Source organism: Mixophyes fleayi, chromosome 1 (assembly GCF_038048845.1).
Source record: "Mixophyes fleayi isolate aMixFle1 chromosome 1, aMixFle1.hap1, whole genome shotgun sequence".
In the NCBI taxonomy this organism is placed as follows: Eukaryota; Metazoa; Chordata; class Amphibia; order Anura; family Limnodynastidae; genus Mixophyes; species Mixophyes fleayi.
In genome coordinates, this window is record NC_134402.1 from 338203360 (window position 1) to 338223166 (window position 19807).

The window sequence follows — 19807 nt, forward strand, 5'->3', positions numbered from 1 at the left end:
CCTCAATCCAATAGCTAATCTCCCTTGTTAATTGACACTTCTGTTAATCTATCAACATTGTATCATAACCAGTCTCCCTGTCTTTATAACCCAATACAGTTACTTAGAATACATCTCATTATAGCAAACATAATGGGCCTGATTCATTAAGGAAAGTAAAGCAAACAAATGAGTAACTTAGCACCTTGGTAAAACTTTGTTGCATTGGAGGGAGGGGGGGGGTAAATTTAAAATGTGAGGACAGATTTATAATTGGGTTAGAGCATGTCCTAGAACAACTTTTAATGTCAGTGTAAAAATACATGAATACATGAAATACAGCCAGTATTTTCCTTACGTGCAAAATAATAAACCCATTTGCACCCCTTGCATTGCAACATGGTTTTGGCAAGGTTCAAAGTTACTAATTTTAACATTCCCAATCATTCTTAGTGCTTTCATATTCGCATAATTATAGCAATAGTAGTGAATTACTTTCTAAACATTAATTTTTTAAGATCCATTGTTGAAATTATATTTATATTTATAATGTATGTCATTGTAACTTTCCATTGCTCTCAGTTGGTCTGACCTTATATACTAATCTATGTACAAATTAAATTGTGATTATAAGCTTAATTGAATTAACCAAGATGTAAATCATGTTTATAATTCTTTTATATATTGTCTATTATATATTGAGCTGTTGGCGGGAATGTGGCCAGAGAGGCACGATGCTACATATATGGTGGACCTGCCCCCGTATAATCCCTTTTCGAATATGGTCCTTGCACTTGTTAAATCCGCATCTGAACAACAGGTCACTAAGGATCCCTGGTCGTTTCTTCTCTCTCGCCCTGTCCCTGATGAGAGCGCCCCCTCCAACAAGCTGATCTCTCACATACTGGCTGCTGCCAAATCTCTAATAGTTAAAGATTGGAAGGACCCTAATCCTCTCTCTATGCAGGCTGTACGGAATTACATCTGGCATATCGCAAGCATGGAGAGTATTACATGCTACCTTCACGATAAATCATACAACTTTGACAAGGTTTGGGCCCCGTGGTATCTACGTGAAAGCCGTAGCTGCTTACCATCTTTGGCTTCCCCACCTAATGTGCACATTAGTGCCCTGTGCACTAATGGCACATAGATTCTGGGCCACCTCTGGATCCTCCAGGCTGGGTGTCGTGCACCATGAGTAAGAGAACCATATGTGTGGACGTATGTTAATTAATTACATAGGTCATTAATCCTTGGACATGTTGCTTATATTCTCATTAGTAATATTTATGGCAATATACGTGCCTCCCCACCCCCCTATTCCCCCACTCCATTCCTGATCTTTCTCTCTTCTCCCCCCTCGCTAGTAAAATTAAAATGAGGAGACATCTTGTTGACTTATAATCTTCTGTTTCATTTGCAGTTTGTATTTTTTCATGCTGTTTCTTCTTGTGATAAATAAATACTGTGATCAAGAGTTAAATGTGTATATGGAATAACACTGCAACATCTACTATTTAATATAAATAACATATATATCATTACCTATAGTTTCACAATGTCATATTTGAGTGATTTTCCTATCGCTCTTTAATTAAAGTATTAATCTTTGTGTGAACCCTATTCCCAATTGAACCTTTTGTGTTTAAACATATAATTTTTAAACTACTGTAAGTGCTACCTATAGAATTTAGACTGTAAGCAGGGAATGATACCAATGATTAAATATTTTGTGTAAAGTGCTGCAGCTATAGGTGCTATATAAATAAAGGATAATAATATTGATGATGCTTACAAACTAGAAGCATTATTATGGCAGTTAAAGAGTCACAGATAATTTAAGAAATAAAATATATTGCATATCATAGACAGCCAGTTGAGGACTTGACTTCAACTCCATATGTGACTTTGGATTGAACCAGTGGTACCTGATCACATATCTTATCGCTCCAGTACAGTAATACAATGCAATACATAAGAATACAGTATTAGCTACATAATGTTGTCACACATTATAATTTGTGAAGTCGATTCACCATTCTGCAGAAATAAAATGATTCTGGATATATCACACATTATACTTTTATTACTGATACAGTGACAATTCTGAGCAGTAAATAATGCACTTATTTCTGATACCTTTGGTACTTGTAATTTTATTCAATTTAAGCAACAGTAAACAATACAAATGACATAATTCTATTTGGTTTATTTCTAAACAGGTAACATGACCTTTTCCTGTTTTTCCAGAGCAGTAGCAGTGTTTGATTTCCCCATTAATGTGCATTTTCCTAAATAAACCCATTTGTGATAATATTTCATGGAAATGTGAACACTGGAAGCAAAAGTCCATTCTGTGACGGATATATATCACTTTGCCTTTCCCTGAACAAGCAGTATAATATCTCCTTTTCATGAGCAGGAATGCAAATATTAAAATAGGTTATCAGCACATAATGAAGTATATTCATGTGTTTAGCTAACATTTATAGAGCTACCCTGCTTATGAATAGGGTGCATGCTACATACCATATATCAGGCCAATTACCCCAATAAAATCCCTAAAAATAATTAGCCTCACAGCATAGTTCCTTTACTAATAATGTATTCTTCAATCTTAGGGGTCCAGTTATGAAAGGATGAAAAGCTTCGCCCTATTTAACATAACCCTGGGATAGTGGTAGCTATGAAGTACTGCCGATATCCTCCTATCGCTATTTCAGGATGGCAAAAGCCAATGGGCAGGCAATTAAATTATGCTTTTTTTTTTATTACAAACTTTATTCATTTGTTTGTACTGAATCTGGAACTGAAAGCCCAAGTCCATGCTACCAGTTCCAATCGGCATGCCGGCTCATGCATGCGCAGAGGCTCCATGTACTGCTTGGTGAAGCAGTACAGTCCTCTTACCACTGCCAGCCAGTATTGCTTTTCATCATAAATTGGATGAAAAAACATTTTCCAGCACTGAAATAAGCAGTGATTGAAATTCTACCTTATCAACTGGTCTTAATAAATAAATTCCTCATTGTATTATTTTACTTGTATCATTATCTTTCTGCCCACGATTTACAAATAATATTATAGTACCACTACCACAATGCCATTCTCTTTCCCACATTTATTGCCAAATGTGTTACATCAGGGGCAACTTTGGAACACTCAATGATCCATTGGCGGCTGCTACATATCGCACCCAGTGCAACTTCACCAACGTTCTCTGTAGTTAATTAAAGTAAGGACCACTGAAATCTGTAACTTCCAATGACCAGTGAATATGATGTGAATCTAACAAGCATAGCTAATTATCCTTCCTGGAATAATCATAAAAAAATATTTTTAAACTACAGCAGCCTCAGATAAACGTATTGCAGTCTTAATAATTGCAAACAACAAGGATACCAATATTTGGTACACTCTGCTAACAGGAATGCCAAACACAGACATTCAATATAAATAGGACTACTTAAATACAATGTACCTGCAATTTGGGGGACATGACAAGTGGGATATTTTTTGGCAAACAAAAATTACTAAATTCTATGTATAATATGAACGTAAAAATGTAAATGCCAAACACATTTAATATTTGTATCTTAAATGCTGTACTGTTCCGCAAATAAATAATAGGTGAATAGTGGGCCAGAGGTGTGCCTGCCTAATCACTAAGGGAAGCTGAGGGTATTCCTTTACTCCCAACAATGAAGCACTATTATGCGGACAGGGCAAACTGTAGGCACTGAAAATTCATCTAAAAACATCTCAACATTATTCAATTAAAAAAAACACATGCTAACATACTGGTAAAAAGTAAATACAAAATAAATAAATAAATAAATAATACAGCATATCTAATCATTCAGTAGAATTGCTATTGTGAAACAAATATGGTATGTTACTAAACAGTACAGTACAGATTTAAAATAGTCTCCACAAAATCAAGTTTCCAAATATGTAGACAGCAAAACAAATGGCTGTAGTTTTAAAAAAGCTCTTAGCACTATTTCCTCATAAAAAATAATATAGAGCGTTCAAATATAGGGCTACCCATGGGATGTGACATATACTCATTAAAGCATAAAGCTCACAATAATTAAATTGAACTATGTTAAGAGAAAAATATAAATGCCCACATTTTGGCTTGTAAAAGACGTTAAAGCAAAGGCATATTGAGGACTTATCATGATTACAGGAATTGTGATCTAGATCTTAAATATTTTTGTATACACTGTGACTTAATGTTAATAAAATTAAGTTGTGTATGATGGCCTCTAAACACATATGTGTGATAGATGTAAAGACAAATACATCCTGAGGTTCACTAAAAGACTGAAACAGCTGCCCTAGATAAACCTCCTTTTATTCGAATGTGTAAGGTAGTCTTTATGCTTATTATGACTCTTATAGTGTAGGGGAGGTCATGTATGGCATTACATGCATAGCTGTGACACTGAGCTGACACTCTGCATGAGAGCTATCCACGTTATACAGGAACCACAGACCATGTCCTCGCTAGGGCCTGACCAGTTTTATGAGCCATATATGACAGACAGTATGAAACAATCACAAATAAGTGAATCAAAACAGAACTTATATTAGACAGCCAAATTCACAAAAGTGATGGTTGACACTCCTGCACTGGATACACGGAATTTAAAATTTTCCATCGCCCATTACAGTCAAAACCAGCAATCAGTATTAAATATAAGGGAGAACAATCCCTTTAATTTTATAGGCACATTTTCCTTACTTACAGACACATTATGACTTTTAAAATGTATTAATCATACTTGCCAACATTTTTTTTTTTTTCTTCCGGGAGATGCCGGCTGGGACGTGGGCGTGCAGGGGGCGGGGCTGCGAAATCGCGTCATTTTGGCCCCGCCCCCGTGACGGAATGACGCAAATCGCGTCATTTTACAGTGGGGGCGGGGCTAAACGCCGCGATTCCGGGTGAATCGCGGCGTTTAAACTAAATTTTTCCCCCTTCCTATCAGGGAGATTGCCACACTCGTCCGGGAGACTCTCGCAAAATGCGGGAGTCTCCCGGACAATGCGGGAGAGTTGGCAAGTATGGTATTAATGGGTCTGGAAGATAAAACATGTCTTTCCAATGTGAACATTATAATTCTCTTATGAAAAAACAGTAAAGTTTTCACAGTATAAACAAACTTTTACCATTTTTTTTTTTTAAACTAGACAGATTCATATAAACTCGATTTCATTTGTTTGTGAATTTGACCGTGGATAGATGATTTTGACACCATTTGCAATAAAAATGCAAACTCTGTGGATTTAGTCCGTTACAGTTTTAGAAAAACATAGAGACAGGGTACACGTGTGGTAGCATACAAGTGATGTTAGGCAATAAAATAAGTAACTATATAACTCGTGCCCTGAATTGGAAAATGTGGACGGAGCATTACTGAAAGGGGTAGAGAAAGACTAAATAGAAGTGATACAGAGATAATTTTAGCATGACGTAGAATCCTGGATGAAGCCACGATGCTATGACTGAGGGATTATTGTCATTTAGCCATTGTCATCGTTGAGTGCGTAGTACCTTCATGTCTTTCACATGGATGCCTGGAATGGTGTTGCACAGGAGACAAGGGTCTGTACTTTAGTTGGTGAGGAAGAGAAGTAGGGTTGTATTGATTGATGGTGTGGGCTGTTAGGAGGCACAAACAAGTCTATAATATGAGAGGTGAAAAAAGAAATGTATTAATTATATTACACTTGTGTGAACTTATAGTACATGAGAGTATAGTATATATACTTATAGTATATGAAAGAAAAAAGACAAATATGGATAATGAAAAAAGAAAACGTAAAAAAATTAAAATAAAAACAAGAGTGGCAAAGAGGAAGAGAAAGGGGGTGAGGGAGAGTGTAAGGGATGGGTGTGGGGAAGTATTTAAAGGGTTGATCTAGTGAGTGGAGGAAGGTAATATGTAGATGTTACGGTTCTCAGGAGTTTTCTATCAGTCAGTATTAGCACTGGCTTTCCTAAGGCACGGAGTCTAACGAACCCCCCGGTCTTCACCAAGAACCGCCGCAAGGCAGGATGGACTTTGCTGCCGGGGGTCCGCAGGTCGCGGCCCCTAGTTTAGCCCACTGACGTGATGGGAGACAGACGTTTAGTAGGAGGTCCGGCAGGAATGGGGAATAGACTCTGTAGAGGTAATGTAGCAATGCACAGAGGAGCAGGATCTGTTAGCTAAAGGAACACAGCACATGCAGAAGAATCCTAGCCGTATGTAGTGGAACTCCGGGTCGGATACACAGGGGAGCAGGCAAAAGCGTAGTCGATAAGGATAGCCGGGTCAGATACACAGGTTCACAGGCAGCAGAGTAGTCAAAGGAGAGCCGGGTCGGATACACAGCAAAACACCAGAATGCAGCACAGGATATGCAGGGAGAGCCAGATGCTAAGTGGTAACTTGTTGCTCTGACAAAGCTGCAGTGTCCAGGTGAGCTTAATATAGTCTATAGATAGTAAAAGCCGCCTCCCAGCCACAATCACGTGACCACCGAAACCAGGAAGTGCTGCTGTACACAGAGGCAGGAAAATCAGCATCATGAAAGCAAGTAAATTTGTGACAGATGTGCAAGTCAGAAAGAGAGGTATGAAGTGAGGGTAGTAGGATGTGCATTCTGGTGTCAGATGTTTAGTATGTGTGAAAGTTGAGTAATATAAAGAGTGAAGTGAATCCATATGAAAGAGACAGGTGTGTCACATTGATATGGAGTGGAATGAAAATAAATATAAAGTGAAATATAGATTAGGAAGTGTTAGACAGACAATAAAGCACAAATAGTGAGTCACACTTAGGAAACCACTACCAGTGGTAAAACACATTTGATACTATCCTATACTAATGGACCACTACACAGGTTGCATAGCTCTTTATTTTATTTATATATTAATATTTGCAGTTTTGAAATAAAAATAAAAAATAAAGTTACATGTGAAGGTTTTCCCTATAATAATGTATTTTTTTTGCCCTTAAGTTTTTTTCTGTATATTAATGTTTATTACACACATATATATGTAATGACATAATTGATTTAATATACATTAATAAAATATATATTAAATATTAACATTAGTGGAAGTTTATGTTATATGAAGGAGATATATTTTGTTCATACTTGGTGTGACTTGGGTATTCATTCAAAGTGACATATTCACAATGATTCTGCTGGCATTTAGTAAAAGTAACTTTTAATTCAGAATACATAGACTTTACTCAAGGAAAAACTCTTGTAATGAGAATGGATTGGCTGGAAGTGTCTCTTCACAAAGAGAAAAATACCCAGAACTTTTTCGAGCCCTGGAAAAGCTTCAGTGCGTCCTTATCTGCTCCTTTAAAAAGAACAAATTTGGAGATATTCCCACCACACTATATGAAATTCATATACAGCGGGTGAAATAAGTATTGAACACATCAACATTTTTCTCAGTAAATATATATTTAATGTGGCTATTGTAATGAAATTTACACCAAATGTCAGCAACAACCCTTGCAATTCACACATTCAAAGAAATCAAACCATAGATGTCCATAATGTAAGTTTTGTGTAATAATGTGAAATGACACAGGGAAAAAGTATTAAACACATGAAGAAAGGGAGGCGCAAAAAGACATGGAAAGCCAATACACCAGCTGACATGTATCAGTTATTAGAAAGCAATTCTTCCAGCTGGTTCAGCCACAACTGATGGCCTATAAAAAGGTGTCTCATTACGAAGGTGTCACACTAGAAACATCTCATGATGGGTAAAAGCAAAGAGCTCTCTCAAGACCTTCGTACCTTATTGTTGCAAAACATACTGATGGCATTGGTTACAGAAGGATCTCTAAACTGCTGAATGTTCCAGTGAGCAATGTTGGGGTCGTAATCCGGAAGTGGAAAGAACATCATTTCACCATAAACCGGCCACAACCAGGTGCACCTCGCAAGATTTCTGACAGAGGAGTGAAAAAAAATTATCAGAAGAGTTGTCTAAGAACCACTTGTGGAGAGCTTCAGAAAGACCTAGAATTAGCAGGCACAATTGTTTCAAAGAAAACAATAAGTAATGCACTCAACCGCCATGGCCTGTATGCACACTCACCATGCAAGACTCCTTTGCTGAACCATGTTGTTGCTCGTTTAAAGTTTGCTGCACAACATTTGGATAAGCCTGTGAAATACTGGGAGAATATATTGTGGTCAGATGAAAGAAAATAGAACTCTTTAGGATGCCATAATACACTCCATGTTTAGAGGAGAAATGGCACTGCATATCACCCCAAAAAGACCATACCAACAGTGAAGTTTGGAGGTGGGAACATCATGGTGTGGGGCTGTTTTTCTGCAGGAAATACTGGCATATCCAGTGTCGGACTGGCCCAGCGGGCTACCGGTAAAACCATCGGTAGGCCCGGCTACACCCCCTTTTACCCGTGGCTTACCTGGAGGCCCCCACGAGAACCCGGCGTCCCCGCTGCTCAATTGCGATCATTTGACCCGCCCCCTCCCCCTGACAGCTGATCTTCCCGCCTGCCACCGCTGAAGAAGAGAGAAGGAGCAGAGAGCCTGCAGCAAGCAAGATATCGATAAGTATATTTTTAAACCATTTGTTTACACTATATATGTGTGTGTGAATTGTGGTGGTTACTTGTGTGGCATAACATTGGGGGCACTATGTGGCATAACATTTGGAGCACTATGTGGCATAACATTTGGGGCACTACGTGACATAACATTGGGGGCACTATGTTGGATAACATTTGGGGCACTATGTGGCATAACATTTGGGGCACTGTGACATAACATTGGGGGCACTGTGTGGGATAACATTTGGGGCACTATGTGGCATAACATTGGGGGCACTGTGTGGCATAACATTGGGGGCACTATGTGGCATAACGTTGGGGGCACTATGTGGCATAACATTGGGGGCACTATGTCGCATAACATTTGGGGCACTATGTGGAATAACATTTGGGGCACTATGCGACATAACATTGGGGGCACTATGTGGCCTAACATTTGGGGCACTGTGGAATAACATTGGGGGCACTATGTGGCATAACATTTGGGGGCACTACTGAGTGGCATAACATAGGGGGCACTATGTGGCATAACATTGTTTTGGGGGGCGCTACTGTGTGGCATAACATTGTTTTGGGGGCACTACTATGTGGCATAGGGGGGCTGCCTATCTATACTAAACTATAGGGGGGCTGCCTATGCTAAACTATAGTGAGGGGGGCTGCACAGAGAACACTATAGGGAGGGGGTGATGGGACCTTTTATGCTGAGTTGGTTTGGGTCTATAATTGAATGTGGGGCTGAGTGTGGGGGCTATCAAATGTGAATATTAATTATTTAATGCTAGGAATGGTCGTGGGAAATGGATGTATCAAACGTAAATGCTAATAATTTATTGCTGGGACTGTTTGGAGGGAGGGTAATAGGTTTATTTATTAAATGGGAATACTATTAATTTAATGTTGGGGTTGGTTGGAGGGAAATAGATCTATTCATCAAATGTGAGCACTATTACTTTAATGTTGAGGCTGGAGAGAGGCCTAATTATTAAATGTGGGTGCTGTTTATTTAATGTCCGGGATGGTTGATGTTTCTAAATGTACCCATTATTTTTTCCAAATAGGGCCGGCCCTCAACATTCCAGGATACAGACAAGCCGCAACTAAAGAAACCAGCAGCCACAGGTGTTAAAAGTGACAACAACAGGTAGGACAGTCTGTCAAATGATCTGAGTCTAGTGCAGGCTTGGCTAACCTGTGGTACTCCAGGTGTTGTGAAACTATAAGTCCCAGCATACCCTTCCAACAATAAGCTGCTATATATTGGCAAAGTATGCTGGGGTTTGTAGTTTCACAACACCTGGAGTGCCACAGGTTAGCCAATCCTGGTCTAGTGGGACAATCCTGATTTTTGGTGACTGTTCTGCCCAATCAAAGGGGCAGGTCAACACTGTGTACTCTTTATACACTACACTATTGTGCTAGCTGTCCTTTGTGGACTGACCACTCCCCCTCTAGTGTCTGGTCCCACACCCCCTTTGGTGGGCCCCTAGTGTAGCATTCCCCGGCGGGCCCTTCATGCCCCAGTCCGACACTGCACACTGCATATGATTGAAGGATGGATGAATGGAAAAATGAACGGAGACATTCTTGATAAAAATCTGCTGCCATCTACCAGGATGCTGAAGAAGAAACGAGGGTGGACATTTCAGCAAGACAATGATCCCAAATACACAGCCAAGGACACTCTCAGTTGGTTTCTGAGAAAGAAAACAAAGATGCTAGAATGGCCCAGCCAATCACCTGACTTTAATCCAATTGAAAATTCATGGAAAGAACTAAAGATCAGAATTCATAGAAGAAGTCCACGAAACCATCAAGATTTGAAGACTACTTGTGTTGAAGAATGGGGCAAAATCCCACCTCCGCAATGCATGCGACTAGTTTCTCCATACAGGAGACGTTTTGAAGCTGTCATTACCAACAAAGTCTTTTGTACAAAGTATTAAATAAATTTCAGGAAGCATGTTCAATACCTTTTTCCCTGTCATTTCACATTATTACACAAAACTTACATTATGGACATCTATGGTTTGATTTCTTTGCATGTGTGGATTGCAAGGGTTGTTGCTGACATTTGGTGTAAATTTCATTACAATAGACACATTAAATATATATTTACTGAGAAAAATGTTGATGTGTTCAATACTTATTTCACCCGCTGTGTACCTACAGGCTCCGATTTACATGTGATTTCCTAACTATGCAATCTCCTCTGTGTCTTTTGGAAATATTATTTCAATTTGTATTTAACTCAATTTTCTTTTCCACTTTTATCCCTTTATTTCTTTTCTGATAAATGTAATTTGTGCTTTCATGCTTAACATTGATTGAAGGTCTTCAATAAAAACATTTAAAACAAACCCTGCAACTTTTAAATAAAATAGAAAGTGTTTATGCAATACCTTATTAAATATATATTTATACAGTAATTTGTTTGTTTCTTTTAACAAATCATATTAACTATTTAATTTAAAATCTAATTGCCAACATATATTGACCCCTATTTTTTAACCAATCATCAAGTAATATCTGGCTATAAAAGGCCATGTGAATGAATGTTTCCATCAGCCACTGAGGAAGTACATGGTATGAAGTGGAGATCTAGTTATGGAGAAAACATATCTTACAATTATATCTGATCTTGCACCTGTCCCTTAAACTACAGGCCAAGTTTCAGAATGAAAACTTAAATTACAGTTCATGTGTGCAGTCTTACAGGTCGAAAGAAGAACTTCAAGATACCTTGGGTAATATTCCTTCACGGTCACATGGCGGTTGTGATCTCCTGAGGTCCACACCAGCCATTTTCCTCATGATGTGGTTTAGCTCTATGGTTTGTAAATGCCTCCGTGATTTCTAAAATACTTTTTCCTTTGGTCTCTGGGAGGAAGAATCCAACATACAGAGCGGTGCTGACACAAACTACCAGAAATGGTATAAAGCAGAAGTGACCAAGTCCTTGCTGGAATGGAATAGAATTGGTCAAATGGTGGCAGTGTAAATAAGCTTGTTTGTGCAAGGTACAGTATGAGAGATGTGTACACGAAGCTGCAAGGATCAGAGCTTAATAGCTTCATAGCACAGATGCTGTGAGAAGTGCATGTGACCAAGTGGGGAAATTTAATTAACGTTAACATCTTAGTAGCATATTTATTTATATAGCACCATATCACACAGCACTGTACAGAGATTATGTCATCATTCACATTATTCCCTGTCCCATTGCATGTTTTGGACTATGGTAGGAAACCACACTACCCAGAGGAAACCCATACAAAAACGGGGAGAAAATATAAATGCCATAGAGCTAGTGTCTTGGATGGAATCGAACCCATGACCCCAGTGCTGTGAGGCAGCAATGGTAAGAACTATGTCAAGGTTTGCTAAATTATTAAAAATGTTAAAATATGCCCACCCTTTGTAACTTTCTGCAGTTAACTTAACTAGACTCAAATGTTGTTTATAGTGCTAGTGGCTCTCCCCCTATGCTGTTTCGGACGAGGTCACTGGCCTTTAAATACCCAAGGGATAATGTAATGTTGGCCAAATGAGTCAGCAGAGTGCTCAGCGCAAGAAGAACACATACAGAGTTTAGTAGGAATCAGAGGTCATATTTGAAACTAAGAAGCCATTAGACACAGACTACTAGAAAGTGTATCGAACACACTATAGCAGCTTGATAGCATTTTCCATTAGCAGAAATTATCCTCATGTTAACTGCATAATAAATTAATCTTATTTGCGATTACGTCTGTTAAATATTTTGATGTTAGCTACATGCTATAATAGGATGTCTTGTACATAGGTTTCAAGATTATTCTTTTCTATATCACTCTATATTTATTAGTTTAATAAAAGTTGACAAAATCACAGTTTGTCCCCATCGCTTCACTCCCCTGGTCATGTTTTTTTTTCTACATCCCAAGCTGACTGGGAGCGGATTCTTGATTCCCCTAGTTACATGTTCTCTTGTTATTACACCTTGTACCACCTCATTCCATCCTTTTTACCTCCCTTCATCCCGTATATATTTCATACAACTAAGAATACACTACTTTATCTTCTGCACCTTCATACGATAATGTCTTCTATTCTACTATCCCTTCCATTATAAATACCATACGCTTTGTATCCATTAATGCTAAAGAGAACCGAGAAGAGAGCTATAGCATTACCATCCTTCTATTCAGATTGAGTAGATATAGCACTAATACAGGAAACACATTTTAAATATACTGCAACTCACCTCCACCTTAGTAATAAGAACTTTCCACAAGCTTTCTTTTGTAGCAACTGTAAGTCCAAAACCAAAGTTGTCGCTATCCTGTTTGCTAAACACTTGCTTGTGTCAGAGATTGAGACTTATCAGTTGGAGGAGGACAAATGTCTCTTTTGTAAAATATTTTAAAAAAAATTGCACTGTTCACAATATTTATGCCCATAATCAAGTTCAGCCAGCTTTCTATGAAAAAGTGCTGGAGCGGGCTGCCTCTCTTCATGATGGCAATCTGAAATTTGGTGGAGACTTCAATTGGACACTTGATCCTCACCTTGACACATCCAACGAGTTAGCATACCACTCTGGGAAGATCATCCAAAGGGTAAGATATATCTTTCACACTCACCAGCTAGCTGATGTATGGAGGATCTTCCATCCTGATGCCAAAGACTTCACATTTTATTCTCACCCACTTAAGTCTGAATCTAGGATTGACTACAACCTTATTAGTCATAGACATTTACACATATTATGGGAAGCTTTGACCTCTATTGCCTCATAGTCCAACTATACACTGGTCCTGAAAGCTGAATGAATCTTTACTGCAGGACAAGTATTGTAAAACACAGCTTGAGGAGACTATTAATGAGTATTTAACACTAAATAATACCCCTGATGTATTCAAACTTACGATTTGGGAGGCACATAAATGTGTCATCCGGGGTAAATGTATCCAACTGAGCACTTTCCTTAAACAGCAGAAACCCCAAATAAAGCTCTGTTACAAAAAACTTAATTTACTTGAAACCACACATAAATCCTCCCTATCTAGGGATACTTTGGCAGAATTAACAGCAGCGATAGAGGCACTTCTCAATGAAAAAATCAAATTGTCTTTCCGAAAACGTCGCAACAGATATATCCGATAGGGCAATAAACCCGGCAAAATGTTAGCAAGATCTCTTAATGTTCAAAGGGCTACCTCTTATATTCATTCTATTAAGGTTATGAAAGGAAAAATATGTCATGAAACAAGTAATATCGCTTCAGACTTTTGCTCATACTACTCCAAGCTATATAATTTACTTGAGGATACTAGCTACCCAGGAGATGGGAACAGACAGTCAATCATTAAGGCTTACTTAATTAGGGTTAAGCTTCCCAAGATTCCTTCTGCTGGAATCTTTTACCCTTGTGTAACTGGAAGAGGCGTTTGCATCGACCTCTAATGGTAAAAGTCTGGGACCCGATGGCTTTACTATCAGCTGAGGTGTTTAAAGACAAATTAGCTGCATTTCTTTTAGCAGCATTTAACGCTGTTTCAGATCGAATCCCTTTTTAAATCAATCATTAGAGATTTTGAGAAGGTCTGGACAACACTATGAAAGTACTGGACCTTGTCCACCTCATCTCGGGCTCTGCTTTCTGGGCAGTCCACCTGTCGACTGTTGCAAAAAAAAAACTTTGATACAATTGACTGGAGATGCTTGTCTGGACTCCTGAGGCATTTGGGAATGGGTCCAACCTGCTATCAGATCTTATCTCTATACAAATTTTCACCTGCTATAATTAAAATGAATGGCTTTTCAAATTCATTTGATATAAAAAAACAGTACTGGACAGGACTGCCCACTCTCTTCGTTGCGCGGTCGATCAGAATGAACCCTGATATTTTGGGGATCCATAAGATAAGTAAAATAAACGTGCCCTCTTCACAGACAATCTACCTGCAACACTTACAAACCTTGTGATATCATTTCCTAATTTGTTAAAAGAATTCACAGAATTCAGCACATTATCCAATTTTAAAGTGAATTATTCCAAATCAGTGGCTCTGAATCTCACCACATCAAGTCAAGCTGTAGAGGGTCTGAAGCTAGCTTCCCATTTGTCTGGCATAAATCTCCCATCAAATATTTAGAGGTGTATATCACCAATTATCTGAGCCAACTCCGTCATATAAATTTTTTGCCACTGTTGACCAAACTTCGTAAAGAATTACACTCTTGGAAATCTAAGAAATGCACCTGGTTAGGGAGGATTAACATACTCAAAATAATTTTGTTGCCCACAATACTATATCTTCTTCAGACACTACCAATCTACAAACGTCCCAAGTAGTTCTCCATGGATACCTGCCCTACCAATAATCAAACTTCCTTTCATTTCTCCCACTGTTTCTTGTTGGAAAAAGCTTAGATGTTGGAAACTCATTTCATCAATGGTCTCTCCTCTGATGTCCTTTGTGTTGAACATTCCGTTTCCCCAGGACTAGATCTAAATGCTTTTAGACACCTGCTAAATGCAGGGATCTTTCAGGTTGGGCAGCTGGTGAGCTCTAATGAAATACGCCCTTTTGGTCAGCTCCGAGAAAAACTGAATCTCCCCAATACAGAGAAATGGAGATACTTGCAGTTACATCACTTCCTTGGGATGAAGGTTTCTATTACAAAAATCAGTAGAGATCTCACTCCATTTGAGCAGTTATGCTCTAGACCAGGGGTAGGCAACCTGCGGCTCTCCAGGTGTTGTGAAACTACAAGTCCCAGCATGCTTTGCCAGTAGATAACCAGCAGATAGGTGGCAAGGCATGCTGGGATTTGTAGTTTCACAACACCTGGAGAGCCACAGGTTGCCTACCCCTGCTCTAGACCAACCAGTCCCACTCATTTATTATCTAAATTATACAAACTTATTCTTGAGGACTCATATGATCCTTTACCGCATTACACCACGGAATGAGAAAGAGACTTGGGACATGAGATTGGAGAGAATGGGTGGCTAAAAATCTTTCAGATTAATGCTAGCTCAACAAGTACCATGTAATTGAAACTCAATATAAATATTACTCTCTAGATGGTACAGGTGTCCTGATACCCTTAGCAAGATGAAGAAAGGAAATTTAAATTTATGTTGGAGATGCCCATGGAGTTAGGCAACCCACTTCATATTTGGTGGGACTGTATGTTGTTAAAACCTTATGGAAAAATGGAAAAAACATCTTCCTAGTGAAATCCTAGTGATCCACTGTTTTGACTTTTAAATTGGGCAACAATAGCAGTCTCTAAATATAAAAAATCCTTTTTAAAACACCTTTGTAATGCTGCTAAAGTTGTGATATTCACACACTGGTGAACCTCCTCTCCTCCAACTATAGCCGAATGGTTCTTCAAGATAGACCTCTTTATATATGTAGATGATATTACCCCACAACAGGCGACAATTACAACTCTTTTCAAAACACCTGCACTCTACAGAAATAATCTCTCATCTGCCACTAGTTGATTTATTTAAATCTCTTTAATGTTTTATGCTCTCAGACTGGGGGTTGGTAATGCCATATCTTTTGCTCAAATATTTAGCCTTTTTCTCAATATCCCTTATCTTTACTAGGTGCTGTGGCCGTTACCCTACTTTTGCGCCTTCGTATACGGCTACACCAAGATTACATTCACCCTTTTCTAGTCTCTCCTTTTGTCCTTCCGTCTTATCTGTCTTCATACCTCCATCCTCCCCCTGTTTATACTTTATCCAAATTGTTTAAAGTATTCTATATGATAGAATTGATCATGTTTTTTTTTTAACTTTGTTATATTAATAACAACTGTTAAGTTCAAATTAAGTGTTCTATAATCTATGTACTGGTATGTTGCTGTTGTAAACCCTGTCTTATTGTGAAAAATATAAGATAGTTTGTATACGGAAATGATCCTTTGTATTCAGTTAAATACCTAATAGTACACAAAACGTGGACTATTCATTAACTTGCATACAATGACAAAGATTATGTGGCAGTAGCCTGTCAATCATTTTACCTGACTGATAAACTATGCTTTGAATGTGTGCTGATAGTAAATTAAACAGGTAGACTGTAAAAAAAAATGCAACATAAGTATAAAGATATTACACTCACCACAATGAAGGGAAAAGCCAGACCCACCACAAAAAGCATGATCCACATGAGGGAACCATAGATCATGTATGCAGCTGGACGAGCCATATGATCAAATATCTCAGCTGGCATTAAACCAGTAACTCCAGCTATTAGTTTGGGAAGGTAAATGAAAGCGAATGATTAGTGTTCTGAAAACACAATGGGAGACAATTCTGAAAACTATTTCACAGGTAACTATATGTACTGTATGGAGTTGCATATCACAACCAATCGGTCAGTGTCTTTTTTTTTTTAATACGGTATAGCCTAGGAACTGAAAGCAAACGGTTGGCTGCCATGTGCAACACTAAATATTCTTCACAGTAACTTCTAGAACAGTTTTGTTGTATCTCAACCTTGAAATGTTCAGGACGGAAAGTTAAAATACTAGAAAGAATGTTGTCGCACTAGTATATTTTGTACAAGACTGTTACTCCATACCATGTAAATCTGATATTATGATATTTATCTTAGTTGTAGGTTATATTGATATATCGCATTTCTACATGGCAATGAGGTGCCATCAACCAGCTTAAAGCAACATATAAAAAGAGAAGAAAAAGAAACTGGAATAAATTGGTGCACTACAGTCTAGTTCAGTATTAAATGTATCGAGTTGTGTATGCCCCTATTGATTAATAACACTTAACCTTTATTAAATTGAACTAAAATAGTTTAATGTTAATAAAAACAGTGAATTAAAAATGGCTGTGCGTTTCCCTATCTTCCTTCCATTACATTATTACTGCCCTTGGGATTGGACATTCTATAAAAGTTTGTATCCAGAAAGAAATCCTATTATTGTGGGCTCCGTTAGATTCATTCAAACAACAGATCGACTGATGTAGGATGACCAATAAACCGCATCAGAATTCATAGGTTAGAAAAATATATAATATCAGTAACTCCCTAAATGTAGCCGACAGGGATTATTGCCTCTTTAGCTTATGCGGTTCCCTGAATGCCATCGGTGAGGGGAAGTGATTTGCTAACTACCACGAGTCCAAAGTACTCATGCAACTTGTAACAGGTAAAGAGGAAAGACACAAAGCTCATACGCCAATGTGCGTTTCGCTGTACTCTGCTTTTTCCAGAGTTTCCCTTTACAGTAAACATCCAAATCACGGACACGGTGAGTGTATTCGTGATAAATATGATTGGTTTTAGTTCTATATAACATATGGGGACATAGCAGATGCACTTCACTGAGTGATAAAGAACTTGCATTAGAAATACAAAGTCTTTACAGTTCTATATTTACCTGGTCCAATGCCAAAGCTCAAAATGTAGGCGAAAATGCAGACCATGCTAAGATATGGTATCCAGCTGACTTGTGCCTGCAAAATAGGAAAAATATTTAAGGGGGGGGGGGGGGGGTCAACATCTGGAAATTGAATGTAGCTTTAGTGCTTGTCAAAACAGTTATCAACAGATCACTATGACAAACACAGTTAAAATATTCAATAATATATACAATTTTAAGAAATGCAGACGGTTCAAAAATTCATCAAGTTGTGTTCATGTTGTGTCTGGCATTTGTTAAAAGCTTTCATAATTATTACTGCTTTTTGATAAGCGCTCACCGGTGTGTTCACTCGCCAATGAATCAAGCACAGGCAACGCAACAAGGGCAGGTGTTAAGACATTAATGAGAGAAATACCCTTACCAGCAATATGGCAAACATGTAGTTTAGAAAATCAGAGAGAATCCTGGTTAAAACAGATGGCATTCTGCAAAACCATAGGCACACAATCTGTATGTTTATAAATAATGAACCAAATAATCCATAAGTATAGAAATTGAATGGATTGCATCTACACTTCTAGCACTGTACATAGGTGGTCATAAACTCAACAATAGCAAACATTGCACTGTAATACATTAGACACATTTAAAAAAAGAAATTAGAAAGGTAGCAAAAAGTAGGTGTAATTCATAGTAACTAATCATTTGTTTTCATAGCCTTAAATCTACTAGACAAACTGCAGTCATTGAATAGGTTGCTATGGGTTACAGCATTTTACATATACACCAGATTCCATAAATGTTCCCTAGTGATGGTGAAACAACATGTCTGTGGTAGTACAGGAACATGTGCAGAACTTGTACCTGGTAAGATAAAGCCACCATAAACACCACAGCCCACACAGACATCAAGCTGTATCCTCCAATAATCAGCACTCGTCGCCCAATGCGGTCTATGAACAAAGTCTAGAAGAGAAAATAAACAAGGTGTGAAATTAATGTCACATTATATCAGTTGTCTGTTTAATAGTCATCATATACGAGGTATGTCTATTAAATAACGAGACTGACTAAATAACTCACCTTTATTTATTGGTATTACAAATTTAATATTTGTCCCCTTCAATAAACTCCCCATTTGCACTAATACATTGCTGTAGTCTTGTTTTCCACTGGCCAAAAGCATGGAGCAAATCAATTTCTTTCACTTGTTTCATTAATATCGGCCGTTTTCTTTTTTACAGCATCAACTGACTCAAAATGTGCCCCTTTAAGCAGATTTAGCTTTTGGGAAAAGATAAAAATCGCAAGGTGCTAAATCAGGCGAATATGGAGGATGTTCAAGTGTAGTAATGTGTTTGTCCGTCAAAAACTGCTTCACAGAAAGTACTGTGTGAGCAGGCGCATTGTCCTGGTGAAAAAAGAAACCATTATTCCACAGTTGTGGCCGTTTCTTTCTGACTCTTTCTCTCAGCTTTTGCAAAACTTCCTTATAATAATGCTGATTAACTGTTGTGCCTTCTGGAACCCATTCTTCCAAAATGACACCCTTGATATTGAAAAAAAAAATGAGCATTGCTTTGAATTTTGACTTGCTTTGACAAGCTTTTTTCATTCTTGGTGATGACGGTGTTTTCCAGTGCATTGGCTGTCTTTTGGTTTCAGGATCGTACTGGAAGATCCAGGTCTCATCCCAAGTGATTACTTTATGAAACAGGTTTGGATCTGTGTCAAGTTGCTGTAGAATGTCAACACAACATTCCTTGCGACGTTCTTTATGCTCTGGTGCGAGAACCTTTGGGACCATCTTTGCACAAACT

At 38.2% G+C, this 19807-nt stretch overlaps 1 protein-coding gene across 5 annotated transcripts in view; it reads right to left on the reverse strand.

Moving 5' to 3' along the window:
• LOC142160758 (solute carrier family 2, facilitated glucose transporter member 11-like) overlaps window positions 1-19807 on the reverse strand; it is an 88558-nt gene that overhangs the window by 3308 nt on the left and 65443 nt on the right. For 2 of the 5 annotated variants that reach the window (XM_075215726.1, XM_075215736.1), the window contains exons 12-16: window positions 18852-18953; window positions 18003-18078; window positions 16721-16848; window positions 11331-11550; window positions 1815-5675 (exon numbers count right to left, since the gene is read on the reverse strand). In XM_075215726.1, the coding sequence (XP_075071827.1) occupies window positions 11353-11550; window positions 16721-16848; window positions 18003-18078; window positions 18852-18953 (504 nt within the window). In that variant the 3' untranslated portion in view covers window positions 1815-5675; window positions 11331-11352. Of the gene's footprint in view, window positions 1-1814; window positions 5676-7800; window positions 7955-11330; window positions 11551-16720; window positions 16849-18002; window positions 18079-18851; window positions 18954-19807 lie in introns of those variants that run through there. The other 3 variants (XR_012693301.1, XR_012693298.1, XM_075215752.1) reach the window with 3 other exon arrangements.